Below are 16,436 nucleotides of genomic sequence, written 5' to 3' on the forward strand. Positions count from 1 at the left end.
AAAGAGTGAAGGTCCTGGACCTGTTGGGCCGCCGCGTGAGCGGACTGCTGGGCACGATGGACCTCAGGTCTGACCCAGCAGAGGCATTGCTTATGTTCTTATGGCTGCGAGCACCGTCTGCAAAGTAGGTGCCACGGCAGGCAGGGAGGGAGGGAAGCCGGTTGGAGTTGCTGGGCAGGATTTAAAAAGGTACGGGGGGGCTGGCTGGTTGGCCTGGAGCTAGCTGGCTGGCTTGGGCTGGCTGGTTGGCCTGGAGCTGGCTGGCTGGAGGGCTGCCTACCATTAGACGTGCCCTGTCCCCTGACCTGGCCTACCACTAGACCACCAGAGGAGGGGGGGCAGGGCACATCATTTGGTTCAGAATGTTTTTTTCTTGGTTTTTCCTCCTCTAGAGGTGGGTGCGTCTTATGGTCAGGTGCGTCTTATGGAGCAAAAAATACGGTATATGTGAACCAAGTCGAGCTCCGCTGGGAAATGACCGGGTATATAAATCGAAGATTAGATTAGATTAATCCAAAGCGGTTTACCAAGTAATCAAGTACATTTAAGTATTTTCATTATCTATCCCAGCAGACCAACTATGGTACCTGGGGCAATGGAGGGTTAAGCAGGGTTATCAGATGTCCAGATTTCCCTGGATATTCCCTCCTTTTGAGGACATGTCCGGGGTCCTGGACGGCTTTTCAAAACCTGGCACTCTGGGTTTTGAAACGCTTCCCGGGAAGGGTCATCTGTGGTGATATCATTGCATGTCCAAGCATGTGTGGATGCCATCTGGGGGTGGGGCAGGAAAGAGGCGGAACTGGGCGGTCCTGGGGGCGTGGCCATGGGTAACCTGAGACTTACCCATTCAAAGGGAGCAGGCTGGGATCAAACTCGCAACCTCAGGGTGCTGAGGCAGCAGCTCTAACCACTCGTCCCCCCTATAGTTAAAAGGGGAAAATCCTTTTTTTTCAAAGTCACATCCGTAAAATAAAGATACAAGGCAAAAGAAGTCTTGGGGAAAGTACAACGCGCGTGCAAGTCCATGCATGCGCGCGCAGGAGACGCTTGGCCGCCTCGTGATGCTCTTCCACCGGGCACGCGCAAAGCCGGTCTCCAAAAACGGCGGCTCTGGACTCTACCAGACGGGTCAAGAACCCGGGCAGCTTCCGCTCGACGACACCCCCGCCCCGCGCTAGCTCTCCCCCCCCCCCTTCTCGGACTCCTTAGCGCTAACGCCCTACCTTCAAAACTTAATCTTTCAGGGTGGTTTCCTTCTCGGGCGACGCGGTCCCAACGTCTTTCTCCTCGCCCCGCCCCCCTTTGAGGCAACTTCCTGTTTCCGGCCGGCGGCCCCAAACGTTGCCTTACAGATGGTGAGGGGACGCCAGAGAGGGAAGACGGCGAGGTTGGGCGCGCGCGCGCGAGTGATCCCCCCCCCTCCCCCAGGCGCGAGGAGCCAGGTGGGACGGAGACGGGGGTCGAGGAGTTTGAGGGTAGGGGCCGAAACGCGGAGGGGGTCCCGTGTCAGAGCCGTCAAATGTTCTCGTGGGCTACCTCTAGGCTTCCCTGCTCTTTGGGCTAACGCAGTGCAAAGAGGAGGGGGAGTTGGCCCGGGCCCGAATGGCTTCAGGTCTTGTGCCTCTGAAGTTTCCCCTCCTCTTTAACTGGCGGAACAGTTTCTTGACTCCTCCCTTCCACAGCTCATTTCCCTGCCTGCTCATTTTTCTGGCTTGTTTCTTTTGCAGGACTTAAAAGTTTACACTGGAAAGCAGGAACTGCGGCAAAGCCCTAGAGGTAAAGGCTGTATCGAGAACTTTTATTTAGGCAGAATATAAAACCTGCAGGAGAGAAAAAAAAAAGAAAAAATTGGATGATTTCTTTTATTGGATTCCAATATATTGTACATTAGCTTTTGAGCTTGACTTTATCTCCTCTTCAAAGAGAAAGCAGAAGAAATTTTGAAGAAGGAGCAGAACGCAGGTAAGAAAATACTTTAATTTTTTTTTTTTTTAGAGAGGATACATGCACACACACCCTCGTTAAAGATTCCCCAAATTAATCCAAACATTAGCAAAACTGCATCAGGATTCCAAGAACGGGAATGGAATGATAATTATTAAAACCCAAACTTTAATGAGCCATAGGGAGGCTGGATGTTTGAACAATGTCTTTTAGTTTATGTATGCAGTGGCATAGTAAAGGGAAGGATGCCCCAGGCTCCATCTTGGTGGGAAAAGCTGCACTTATTCCCTCCCCCCTCCTCCTGCAATAGGGGAGACTTTTAAATGTACCTCCCCCAAATGTACTTCTTCTAGTCTTCACCAGCAACTAGTAACATCTCCTTTTCACTGCTCTTGTCAGCATTACTACTATTAATTATTTCTTGAGTGCTTCCAAACGTGCACAATGCTGTACAGAGTCACAAAGGAGACAGCCCCTGCTCCAGTGAGCTTGCACAATTAAGATAGACCCTCTTTCTGATGTCACTTCTTGTTTACAGGACCAGGTAGTGATATCAGAGACAAGGCTCAGCTGGCACAAGTAGCAGGTAGATCCTGCTTGCTGCCAACAAAAACTTGAAGAGGTGGGAAAGGGGGGAAGAAGAGTTCTTCTAAGAACACACACACACACACTGCTGGGGGGGGTTTGCATGGCAAGGCAATGCCCAGCATCTCTGCACTGAGACAAACTTCCCTCTCTATACTACTGTATTTATTTATTGGGATTTATTGATCATCTTTATCAAGAGATTCACACAGTGATTTACTGCAGGTTCAGTTTATAATTTTATTAACGGCATAACAATAGTAAAATGATCAAATTATAAGCATAAATACAATCGATGAGGTAAATTTGGAAACAGCAAATTGAAACCTATTAATAAGACTAACATGAAACAGTATCAGAAATACACTCTGTAGTCTACACTCTCGAGACTACGCAGGGAACTCACGGCAGCCATTTTGTATGAATGATCTGCACGGGGCAGGAGCGTAGGAAAATTGCTTCTGCCCCGAAAGACCCACTAGACCACCAGGTAAGGTCCAGGAGGGAGGTGGGGGTGATTCTGGTTTTAGGAAATCACGAATAATCAAAATCGCGAGTCCTAAAACTGCGAATCTGGAGGGGGAATTGTATACACATTTAACAGCTCTATAGAACAGTCATATTGCAGAAATATGATAATTTTTAGTACAGTTGAAAGAGTACCATAATAAACAGCATGAGAGAACATTCAAATAACATAATACAATTTAAGCATCCTAGCAGTGGAATACTTTGATAAGCACATGTTTGAGAATATTTAAAAAACTGATATGATGCTAATGCTATTCTACAGTACAATGAAACATCTTACTATTTAGCCAAAGGCCAAGTGCAGATACTTTTGACTTTGCTAGTTTTGGTTGATTTATAGGTACTAGAACACTTAGGAAAGACATGAAAAAGGATCAGAGTGTAAGTTTTGTGAAAATTACAGGGGAAGATGACAAAGCCTGATGTAGCCTAGCAGTGAAGATAATGGAATCTAGTACATTAACAGGTTCTGAGCATGCTTGGGACTAATATGGAGGACAGTAATAGAAAGAGGTTGAAAACATAAAGACGTAGTGAAAAATAAAATGCTGGTATTGGGTTGGCTATGGGATCTTGTATGTTTATCTTAACCAAAGTGATAAAATCTCGGCTGGGCAAACCAAATGGTCCTTTCTGCAATCATTTACTATTACTAACAACCAGAGGGATCAGTGGAGTTGTGTTAACACTATTGTGTTAGTAGTCTGCTAAAAAAATGCAGTGGTCTTTCTTTAATAAAATATTTTACATTAAAATAACTTTAAATATTACTGCTGTAAGATCAGTACATGGAGTATAACTTTTAAAACTTAATTCCAAGTATGTTAGTCTAGTCTAGTGAAAGGACTCAATTGCAGGTTACCTTTATTCTATTGTATTGAAGTGAGTACATAAGAACATAAGAATTGCCACTGCCGGGTCAGACCAGTGGTCCATCATGCCCAGCAGTCCGCTCACTCGGCGGCCCCTAGTTCAAAGACCAGCGCCCTAACTGAGACTAGCCCCATTTGCGTACGTTCTGGGTCAGCAGGAACTTGTCTAACCTTGTCTTGAATCCCTGGATGTTATTTATCCCTATGACAGACTCGGAAAGAGCGTTCCAGTTTTCTACCACTCTCTGGGTGAAGAAGAACTTCCTTATGTTTGTACAGAATCTATCCCCTTTCAATTTTAGAGTGCCCTCTCGTTTTCCCTACCTCAGAGAGGGTGAACAACCTATCCTTATCTACTAAGTTTATTCCCTTCAGTACCTTGAATGTTTTGATCATGCCCCCTCTGTCACCTCTGTTCGAGGGAGAGAAAAGGTCAGTTTCTTTAAAATTTCACTGTACGGCAACTCCTCCAGCCCCTTAACCATCTTAGTTGCTCTTCTCTAGACCCTTTCGAGTAGAACCGTGTCCTTCTTCATGTAGGGTGACCAGTGCTGAACGCAGTACTCCAGGTGAGGGGCGCACCATGGCCCAGTACAGCGGCATGATAACCATCTCTGATCTGTTCATGATTCCCCTTCTTTATCATTCCTAGCATTCTGTTCGCCCTTTTCGTTGCCACTGCATATTGTGTGGATGGCTTCATTGACTTGTCGATCATAACTCCAAAGTCTCTTTCCTGGGAGGTCTCTCCAAGTACCGCCCCAAACATCCTATATTCGTGCATGAGATTTTTGTTACCTACATGCATCACTTTACACTTCCACGTTGAACCTCATCTGCCATGTTGATGCCCATTCCTCGAGCCTGATTATGTCACATTGCAGATCTTCGCAATCCCCCTGTGTCTTCACTACTCTGAATAACTTAGTATCATCCGCAAATTTAATCGCCTCACTCATTGTACCAATGTCCAGATCATTTATAAAGATGTTGAAGAGCACGGGTCCAAGTCCTGCGGCACCCCGCTGGTGACGCTCTTCCAGTCTGAGTATTGTCCATTTACCCCCACTCTCTGTTTCCTATGCTCCAGCCAGATATTAATGTGGCTTTAATAAACTATGCAGACAGTGCATGGGTATTTAGAATATGGTGGTCTATACAGTTGGATATAATATGATTTTTACTTATAAGTGACCTCAGTGTCATATGGCTATGATTTTATAAAAATTTTCATAATGAACTTGACAAGATTTTTGTTTTGTATTTTTAGGAAAGATGGTGTTTGAAGGTAGTCATTTTATAAAAGGTATGATGATAGGAATCATTGCCTGCATTGTGATTATCTTCTTTGGACATATTAAACCAAACAATAACAAAAGAGCACATCACCATGAGCACCATCATGTTCAAGCCCCAGGAATGAAAGAGATTTGGAACCTTCCAGAGGCTGATCGCATGAAACTCACGCAGAGTATTCGTGTGTACTGTATCATCCTTGTGAAACCTAAAGAAATTACTCATTGGGGAGCAGTAAAGGAAACATGGAGCAAACACTGTGATAAGACGGAATTCTACAGCTCTGAAAACGTGAAAGCATTTGAATCATGTTAACCTCCAGACCAATGACATGTGGTCAATGATGCGGAAGCATATCAACATGCCTATGAAAAATTATAAAAATGATTTTAACTGGTTTTTTTCTTGCATCCCCAAAAACATTTGCCATCATTGAAAACCTTAAGTATTTTTTGTTGAAAAAAGATCCAGTACAGCCATTCTATGTGGGCCCATACTATTAGATCTGGAGATCTGGACTATGTTGAACTTAATGGTGGTATTGTCTTAAGTATAGAGACTTTAAATAGATTGTATGCTGTTTTCAAACGTTCCAGATGAGTGCCCAGAACAAGGAGGCATGATATTTAAGCTCTCTGAAGATAAACAGTTAGCTATGTGTCTGAAATACACTGAGTAGTTGCAGAAAATGCAGAAGATTCTGAAGGTAAAGACATCTTCAACACAAATCTGTCAATGATTTGATTTAGGATGCAATGGCTAGTAGCCCACAGAAAGTGGTGGAGGGATGCTGCTCAGATATGGCGATCACGTTCAATGAACCGTCGCCTAATACCATGCATGTTATGATGTATGGTGTGTACAGACTGCATGCTTATGGTCGTACTTTCCATGATGCATTGATTTTCCTACCACCTAACGGCTCAAATAATGATTAATAGATTTACCCTGTAAAGAGTACATGTATAATGTATTGAAGATGCAGTAACTCACTGTGGTTTCATATTTAAATAGTGGGGAAGATTTTGCATACATTGAGAACAACATTTTTAAATACACGGGTTTTCTACTGTTACTGATAGATAATATACATAGAAAAATGCTATATGTCGCATCCTATATGAGGTGCCCTTTCATTTTTTTGATGATTTTAATTTAGGGGCCCTTGTACTAAGCTGCATAAGTCGCTAACATGCACCTAACAGAAAAAAATGGACTCCTGCAGGATGCACTACAACATCATGTGATATTTTAGAATGGTGGAGTAGGTGTATTTCCTGCACTAACCAGTTAGTGTTACCTACATTACCACACGCTTACTGTGTGAGGAAAACGCATGAGCTCTTGCCGCCTACAAAATAGGTGTTAAATGCTCCTGTGGCAATTTTTAAAAATGGTTTTATGCTAATGGTAATATTAGCATATGGCCATTAATGGAAAAAATAAAAAGTTGGAGTTTTAAGAACAAAAGAATAACCATACTGCATCAGGCCATTGGTCCATTTAGCCCAGTATCCTGCTTCCAACAGTGTTCAAACCAGGTCACAAGTACCTGGCAGAAACCCAAATACCAACAGTGGCTTAACATGCAGAAAAAATACCCATGTAAGGGTGCACAAAGACCTATTTTTACCATCGCTTAGTAAAAGGACCTTTGTAGAAAATTAAGTTCTGTTCTACATAGTTGTTTTGGAGTCAGATTTGACCCAAAAAACTAAAATGAGGCTTATGAAATAGAATATTGATCTCTGGCTCTTTGGTTAGAAATTGGGCATCATTACAGTTGTTTTGTGTGTAAACAAAACAAGAGGAAAAGCTGAACTTTTTTCTAATGTTTCTGGTTTTCTTATTATACCAAAAAGTGACCATTTCTGGGAAAAGGTGACTAAAGTAGTGGATCCAAAATGTTGAGAATGGCCAATTTTTCATGTCATGGGTCCACAAGCAGTCTGAAAAAGTTACAGCTGAACTTCTGTAACTTTTTTAAAATATTTTTTCATATTAAAGGATGGGGTTTGGACTTACAAATTGTTTGCTCTAACAGAATTCATTAAAATCTCACTGTTTTGTTTCTGATTACTTTACTCACCTTTCCTTACAAATAGTAGATTAAAATGGTTAAATTAGTGCAAGAGAGGTGTTCATATGTGGTAACCTGTTCAAATACTGTTTTCCAATTTTCTTTTCTGCAAGTTTTTCATCAAATATGGGTCATTAGTTTGGTTAACATGGATTAGTTGTGGTGGTGGTGTTATCATAGAAAGGATTTTAATGATGATGATAAAATATCAGTAGCTTTCCACTGCCTTCACTCATGACAAAATGACACAACTTGCCTGGTTCAGCAGGAACCACACAGCAAATGGAAATTAAAGAGTATTAAGACTGGCAACTCTGTCTCCCCAGCTTACTTAGCTGACAAATGCTGCTATGGTTGCAGTCTGTATATTCCACCATGTATTCATATGAATATTCATAACTCTACAAAAATGCTCAATGAAAACTGATTTGGTAGAGGGCTGCCATGCCCAATTGTTTTGTGGACAGAGGAAATTTAGCTAACTAGTGCCAGCATATGGCTATCAGGATGCATTTGAAATTGACTGTACTACTTCAGCTGTAAACAGCTTTAGGCTGAACGTATGTCTGAGTCTATAATATAACTTTCTGTACATGTTCGGACAATGTGAGAAGCAAAATGGCATAGCAGAATGCTAGACTGGGCATTTTATAATCCTAGGTATTAGTTTCTGTATTACTTTCATGGCTTGACTGCTGAATGTAAATCTAAGAATGCCGAATGAAGATCCTTCAAAATAAGAAACAATATTTACAGGTTTATTTGTGTTGATGTGAAATGACCCAAAGGTGGTAATGCTCAACGGGAACAAATGTTACTAAAAGATCTACTTAATGCTAACAGAATCAGAACTGAGCTGATTCGGAGGGGGAGGGTGTTTTGGTTGAAGAATCATATTACTCAAATTTTTTTTTTTTTAATATCACCATCTGTTTTGTGTGTGCAAAGGCTGCACCAATATCATGTGATGCATGAGACAGACTACTGAACTTGGAGGCTTGCTCAGGTTAGATCAGTAGAAAAAGATTGTCTCTTGCTCATTGAGGGTCGTATCTCCTAAACATTTTCCTCTTAGACAAAATGGGAGAAAATCTTTAATAAATAAATTCAAAATGTCTTTATTAATTTTTCTAGTGGCCTACAAAATTGGACAGAGACACATTTTTGAATGAGTGTTAGTTTTGCATTCTTCATATTTTCCAAGAGACAGTAAGATGCATAACTATATTTTGAAGTATGTCTTTAGAAATATTCAATAGTAAGCCAGTTTGGTAGCCATGCAAGCAAAATGCTATCTAGGCTGGCCAGGATGTTGTTGAGGCAGTGTCCACAGCTCCAGGGATAGGAGGAATTCCCACTCCTTGTGCAGTGGTGATGCACATTGGTCACACTTAAAGGGCAGTTCTATATAATGGGTACCTGGTAAGAGCATATTTTTATAAGGGAATGTAGGCAGGCACCTTATTTTATGAAATACCAGCCTAACCAGTTATATATGCACAATACTTAGGCTATAGAGCTAGTATGTTAGTACCTAAGTGCTATAGCTATGTGTAACTTAAGAGTATTCTATAAGTAATTGGGTAAGTTAAGTGGGTATTTACAATAAAGCACTTAGGTAGAATTTTGTCAAGTTATGCACTTATGTTTGAAAATTCCATTCCGAACATTTATGTGTATAATCAGCACATAATTGTTAGCTCCTGTATTATAGAGTTACTTCCTTAGTGCCAATGAGTGCAGTATTTTGAAAGGAGGTTCTGATGCATACCCCCCCTGCCCCCCCCCCTACCTCCCCACAGAGACCAGTGAATAGGCTGAGATGGGAGGAGTAACAGAGAACAGAGAGAACCCCAGATAATTGTGATTGAAAAAGGCTTATAGCATGACAGCCCATAGTTTTCTCTTTTTGATTCAGGTAGAAACTAAAGAACAGGATAAAACCTGCAGGGAAAAAGAAAATGTGCAAGAGAAATCTGATAACTTTCCTATAAAGATCTGACTTTCAGACCTTTACCGGGAATAAACCTTCAGCCACTTGATGTTAAATATGTGTGGGTCAAGGTTTAGGTGCTCTCTACATATAAAATTTTTTATACAATATTTTGCAAAATAACTTAAGAAATGAACAGAGGGTGTAATAGTTTGAAAATATTAATTTTTTGCAAAATGTTGATTTGAAGAGTTTTTATGAAGGGTATATGAAAGCAAATTCCTGTCTACATTTCTGTATTTCATGTCTTTATATAACTTTCTAAGATGTACATCTGCAAAACAAAAAATCTACGGTGTTGGAAACAAAGAATGTAAATATGAATATTTACTATTAAAGTTTAATTTATATTTCCTTCAATTTCTTTACTATTGATGTCCTTGTGTTCTGTAAAATATATATTAAAAAAGCAATATTGTGGAATCCTTTACCAGCACAATTAAGAAACACTTCCTCCTATCAAAACTTTTATAAAGGCTTAAAAACTTATCTATTTGGAAAATATCTTACTCTCCCCACAAATAACAGGCTACGACAAGTAGAAAACTCAAACAAGACCACATCTCGATAAGATGATCAAGCTCTTTACATACCCATCGCCCCACAAACCAAGAAAGTGACACATACCAGAACCTGAAAAGTTAAGATTACAATACCAGATATGGCCAATCTTCTCTCCAAACCATATACCATAACTGTAGGCCTACACGAACACAAACCAAGATATCTATATCATGAACCCTAATGAAATAATTTAAAACCTGGACATGACCAGCTCTTCTAAATTGCAAATTGCATTGGGGCATATTAACGATCCATAAATACTCATGTATGCAATGTAATTTGTAACATTTGTTTTGATGATCTTATTTAATGTAATTGTTCTGACAGTATTATGTATTGCATTTATAATCACCTATACCTTTGTCAAGGATGGATCATGTAATAAGACTATATATTGACAGTATGGTACATTATAATAGTGCAGTTCATACTGCATGCCATACATAAAGCTAACACTGTACCAGTTTGTGGAGGATTAGTCCATATATCCGTTGCTAATATGGTAACTTTCAGATTTGTAATTCCTCAGCATTATTCATAATTCCAGTGCAATAAGGATGGTATGCTGAACCGTAGGGTTTTCCATCTGTGCTCGTGAGCATACTGCACAATATGTCAATCACAGCTTTTTCAACTCCTCCTCCACAGTTTCTGCTGCCCCCCCTCCTTCATTTCTTCTTTGTGCAGGCAAGTATGAAGGTGTCTCTTTGATCTCTATTTATTTGTTTTGTGGTATCTTTTTTTTGGTTATTCATCTTTTCATGTCAAGCAAGAGGTTAGGTTGCCAGCATTTCACCCCCAGGGTCCAAGAAGAACAAGGCCTTAATGGTTTTGGACATTGGTTAACACAATAGGACTTTCCCAATTAGGCAAGACGAGGCAGACCCGCTTCTAAGGCCACCATCTCTAGATGAATTTTGTAGAGCGATATCCTTTGTATACATTGATTGCAGCAAACGGTCACCTATCTCTTTAAAGGTGCATTCAACAAGGAGTGGCTTCCTCTTGAGCGGAAGCGCGGGTAATTTTACTTGAGGAGATTTGTAGATCAGCAACCTGGTCCTCCCTCCATATCTTCATCAAATTCTACAGGGTAGACATAGTAGTAAAAGAGGATGTCACTTTTGGGTTCTCAGTACTACGAGCAGGCTCATTTATTCACCTTAGAGTTTGGGGATTGCTTGGGTACATCCCTTTATAGGAATTACAAGGGAGGAATGATTGAGCTTCATAAATGTTTCTTGTTTAACTTGTATTTTCTTGGTTCCTCTGAGGGCTTGTTAATGTTTTTACCTAGATTACTGTCTTCTTCAGTGATTCTTTTAAATTCATTCTGAACAGATCAGAGACCTGGTTTGGGGGAATTCCCCATATCCTTTCTCCTATCTTCTTTGGTAGAGCTTTCGCTAGCTTTGGTATGAACTGAAGGGGGCAGCAGAGACTGTGGAGAAGAAAAGCTGACATGGATAACCCGCTGGGTCAGCAGCTTACCATTCCTATCTAATGGAAAAGATACTATCAAAGTAAGAAACTAATCTCTTTTTAGTTTGCACCTTTTGGTATGGCTCAAACCAAGGTAGTAATTTTGTGAATGCTTTGCCCATCTCTGATTTGTTACTTACCCAGGTTGAGAACTGACTTCAAAATTCTTCTTGCTCTCTGAATGAGCTAGAGTGATGATGATCTGTTTTATTTCATATTATTATGTCTCTATAGCAGGTGTTTTCAACCCAGACCTTGGGACACACCCAGCTATTCAGGTTTTCAAAATACCCATACTGAATAGGCAGGAAATAGAATGACAATGTACACATGAACAGCTGCCAAGAATCTTATTTTTTAAGAAGTGTCTCCATTTAATTGAAGAGGAAATGCCATCTATAATTAACTCCTTTTTGGGGACAGATGAAACTGGTTCTTCCACTCCTTCAAGAATGTATCTGGAGCAGATCCCCAGCTTGTAAATTTTTATTAACTATAAATGAGTAAAGAGCAACTTTTCCAATTCTTTCATTTGTGGCCATGTCACAAGAAAAGCTTTCAGATCAAACAAGTACTGAATCATTAAGTAGGTACTGGCCCAGCCACTTCAAAACAAAATCAACTTTAGGTGTTCTGGCAACAATAACCATTTTCCTTACCTTGCCAATCAGAGCAGTAGCATGTCCCTTTTTGCATATTGTCTCTTATTTCCAGCTGTAATGTGTGCACAACACAATCAATACATGTGGTAAATTTGAGAGAGTTGAGGCAGCTACATAAAGCAAAATCATCCTAAAAGATCATTTTGTTGTACTTGCATGTGCCTCAGTTGCAGGAGTGTGCTTTTCAATTTCAAACATTCCTTGATCTCTGAAATGTTATTCTAGCTGTTGGTCTCCTTCATTGCCTGCTTGCATTAGTTTTACTTAGCATGTCTGAAGTATTGGAACTTGTTCTTCTTTCTTTCTTTTTTTTTTTTTTTTTTTTAAGTTCATAATCTTGCAGAATTTTTTCCACTAAGAACTGGAGAAACTTGCTGGTGGAATTTAGCTTTATGTCTTTTACTGCCAACGTCTTAGTAATTATTTAATTGTTGTCACATACAAATTAGACATGGATCCTCTTTGGATGCCTGCCTAGTGCATACACCACAGAGTGAACTACTTTTCAATCATTTTGTTTTAAGAAAGACAAAATGCTCCTGAATAATTTTTTTTTTTAAAGCTCTTTTTGGTTAAGGCAGTAGACTTCAAACTTTTCCATGTAAAAGGCTGCAATGTGGCCCTGAGAAAACTCTGGGAGCCACCAAGCTTTTAGGCTTACAAATGTAATTTTAAATACTAATTTTGATTCTACAAGCATACTGCTGTCCAAAAGTGCAACATTATGCAGGTAAGTGCAAGTGAGTTGGGTGCATACAACCCCTATATTCCATTGCTGCCTGTCAGCCTACCCTGGTGCAAAGTACCACAGACCTTTTCTCCTAATATAAGCCCTACCCCAAAAATAAGCCCTAGTTAAGATCAACCCTTGAAGCCACCCCAACTCCATCCCTGACACTAATGCTGCCTGATTTGCCAGTCATCTCTCCCTCTCCACCCCAATTCTTCCTCTTCCCCCCCCCCCCCATGCAACATCTTTCCTCGCCTCTCACCCATCCCCTTGTGCAACAGAGCTCTGAATGGACTGCTTCGCTGCCTTCCCTCTGCCATGTCAATGATGGGGAAGGCAGTAAAGCAGCCTGTTGAGAGCACTGCCACTGCTGTTTTGGAGTGGAGGCATGACTAGCTTATGGTGGGAGGGTTGGTGGGGTTTGGGGTTCTGCTGCACAGAGGAATGGGGGAGGGATAGAAAGACACTACAGCGGGAAGGCTGCAAAGCAGCCTGTTCAGAACACTGCTGCTGTTTTTGGAGGCCTTGGGAGCTGCTGCACAAGGGGGAGAGGAGAAAAAGGAAAGGAAGAATTGGGGTGGAGGAGAGGAAGGGAGAGATGATTGTTGTACATGAAAAAAAATAAGACATTCCCTGAAACAGCCCTAGTGTGTTTTTTTGGAACACAATATAAGACTGTCTTATTTTTGGGGAAACACGGAATGTGATCACATTAAAGTGCATGTGTGAGTGGGCAGGCACAGGGAGAGGCGATTCAAGCAGCATCTGCATGTACACACTTCTGTTGCATTCCTTCCGGATTCAATACGCTAGATGTTCAATCTTTGAAATCCAGACACTTTTGTGAACACATACTCCTTAGATTTTTTTTTTGGGGGGGGAGAGATTGGGTGAAGTGTCAGATTGGGCGTGGGGGCGTGGGGGTTATGGGACCAGAAACAGAGGATAGAGATGGTGGGCAATGGGCTGAAGGGAGAGAAGTTGGACCTGGGATAGTGTGGAGGAAGAGAGAAAGATATTTGAAGGAAGAACTGTTGGGAACAGAATGAAAGAAATGGTGGACCTGGGGAAGGAAGGGTGGCAGGCAGGGGGAGCAAAGTTGGATCTCAGGATGGGAGGGAGGAAGAAATGTTAGGCCTGTGAATGGAAGGCAGAGATGCAGCATCTCTTTTTTTTCTCCATTTTATTGTTCAGCGTCAATGGGGGAGGGAAGAAGAAAAACAGAAAAGAGAGGGAGAAAAATGTTGGACCATGGAGATAGAGGAGAGATGGAACCATGGAAGGGCAGGAGGGAAGAGAGCTGGGATAAGATGATGCTAGGGGATGGAAAGAAAGGAACAGGGAGTTATAGCCTGACCAGTGGAGAGAGGGAGGGGGGTTTCTGAAAGTGGTGAGCCATGTGGATGAGGTCAAAAGTAAGATAAGATGAGTGAGAGAGCAGCAAGTACAGTGATAGAAATGTGGTAATGGGGAGTAGATAGAAGAGAATAGGAGGCTGGGAAATGAGTGAGATGAGAAACGGGAGAGCTAGGGACTGAGAGAAAATGGAGAACCGAGAGGTAGCTGAACATTTAAAAAGAAGGGTGAGAAAGAAGGCAAGATTTGAGTGGACAGAGGCAGAAAAAAGAAAGCTGAAAGGCATAAGGAAATGGAATGAGAGGAGAAAAAAAATGGACAGCAGACACTGGAAAGAGAATTAGTTGAAGATAGAGAAAAATCAGAAAGAGAAACTGGGACCAAGATGATGGAAAAACAAGACATCCAGACAACAAAGTGGAAAAAATTGTTTTATTTTTAATTTATTAACTGGAATATGTTAACTTTGGGATATGTGATTCACAATTATTTTTGTATTCAGTGGCGTAGTAATATACAACTGATTTGGGGGGAGGGACTGGAGCCCAAAATTAGTGGATGGGTACCAAAGTTTCTCCCTGCCCGAGTGCAATTTATAAATACTTGAGCTAGTGGGGATTCCCAAGCCCTGCCAACTGAAGACATCTTCCTCTAGTCTGGCAACTCAAAATCTCCAAGCTTTGCAGCCAATGGCAATATCCTTAAGCTGCCCCCGATTCATGCATGCATGAAAACCAAGGGGGGGGGGCAGGGAGGAGGAAGGCAGCAGCTCTGCAATATTGCTGCCAGCTACAGAACTTGGGAAGTTGGAGGGGGGAGGAGGTGGCTGTCAGTTGGTGAGGTCTGGGGATCCCTACTAGCTACAGCAGGGGAGATATTCATTTTGAGGGAGCCTAAGCTCAAAGTGGGAGGCCCAAAAAAAGCAGTAATATTTACCCTGATTAAACAATCTTCCACGTGCGCTGCTGACAGCTCTTTCAGCATCCCCGCTCTGATGAGGCTCACCTCTGAAGAGGCTCACTATAGCTGTAATAGAAGTGAATAGGAGAACCAGGAGCGCACATTAGAGAATGACACGGTGATTGTTACCCGCGGGTAACCCACCAAAACGGGGAAAGAAAAAATAGTGGTCATTGCAGGGCGGGAACAAGGCCATTCACCACCCCGTGGAGTGGTGAATGGACTTGTCTCCGTAGTGAGGCAATGAAGGATTGCGCGATCCAGCAGCTCCCACCCACCCGATCGTAGCGTTCCGCCATCTCCCTCCCTCTACCTCACTTTAGATGTAGAGTTTGCCGGCTTTCTTTTTCGCCCAGTTCAAGTTATTCAATCTTCTCCTCTGCTAAAACTTCCTGTTTCCGGTTGCGTCAGAGAAGATTGAACAACAGAGCAGCCGCACGTGCGCGGCTTTTTGAACGTGTGCGGCTGGGCATAAAAGAAAGCCGGCAAACTCGGCATCTAAGGTGAGGTGGAGGGAGGGAGTTGACTGAACGCTACAATCGGGCGGGAGGGGGCTGCTGGATCGCGCGATTGCACGTGTTGCTGGCTCACACTAGGAAGGAGGGAGTGGGAGGGTAAGAGATTCTGGGCCAAGGGGATGAAGAGGGAGAGAAAGAAACCCACAGCAGGAAAGAAAGGGGAGGGCAGGTAGGTGAGCCAGATGCTGGAAGCAAAGGGGGGGGGGGAGAAAGAGGGAAAGAAGCTAGATGGGGTTGAAGAGAAGAGACACATTGGTGTGGAAGAGGAAGACAGGGGAAATCTGGACACAGGAAGGTAACAGAAACAGAGGGAAAATTATGTGCATGGGGGCATAGGGACAGAGACTTAAAGGGGACATACATGCCATGGGGATGGTATATGGACACAGGGGGGGGGGGCAATGCCAGATATATATGGGAGATATTAGAAATGGGGAAAATAGGAACACAGAAGCCAGATTGTTTGGGGACCGAGCTTGCAGGCTCCAGCGGCTTGCACAAATTACATTGTAACGTGCCACGAAAGTAAGAGGGAGGTAGATAGATAGGCCGCGCGAGAGGAGCTGAAGGGTGGTAGAAAGGAACAGATGGTGAAGGAGGGAGGGAAGGGTGGTGGTGGAAAGGAATAGAACAGACGTTGAAGGAGGGTGGAGAGGAACAGACCATGAAGGGAAATGTGGAAGACAGAGTGGGGAGAAGACGCTGGAAGGGAAGAAGACAGATGCCAGACTATGGGGAGCGGAGGGAAGAAAATAGGTGCCAGACCAATTGGGGGGGGGGGGGGGTGAAGTGAGAGGCACAGTAACAGAGCAAATGGAAGATGCAGAGAGAAGACACACAGTGGATGGAAGGAATTGAAT

The 16,436-nt window shown here is 42.4% G+C and overlaps 1 protein-coding gene across 1 annotated transcript; it reads left to right on the plus strand.

Annotated features, from left to right (window-relative positions):
* Window positions 1–1,128: 1,128 nt before the first annotated feature.
* C1GALT1C1 (C1GALT1 specific chaperone 1) lies at window positions 1,129–9,664 on the plus strand. Its single transcript, XM_033945890.1, is given in 8 exon segments — window positions 1,129–1,965; window positions 5,206–5,540; window positions 5,542–5,628; window positions 5,630–5,722; window positions 5,724–5,816; window positions 5,818–5,902; window positions 5,905–5,952; window positions 5,955–9,664. Coding segments are annotated over 7 exon segments (951 nt in total). The 5' UTR covers window positions 1,129–1,965; window positions 5,206–5,210; the 3' UTR covers window positions 6,170–9,664.
* Window positions 9,665–16,436: the final 6,772 nt, after the last annotated feature.

Source organism: Geotrypetes seraphini, chromosome 5, assembly GCF_902459505.1.
Source record: "Geotrypetes seraphini chromosome 5, aGeoSer1.1, whole genome shotgun sequence".
Lineage (NCBI taxonomy): Eukaryota > Metazoa > Chordata > Amphibia > Gymnophiona > Dermophiidae > Geotrypetes > Geotrypetes seraphini.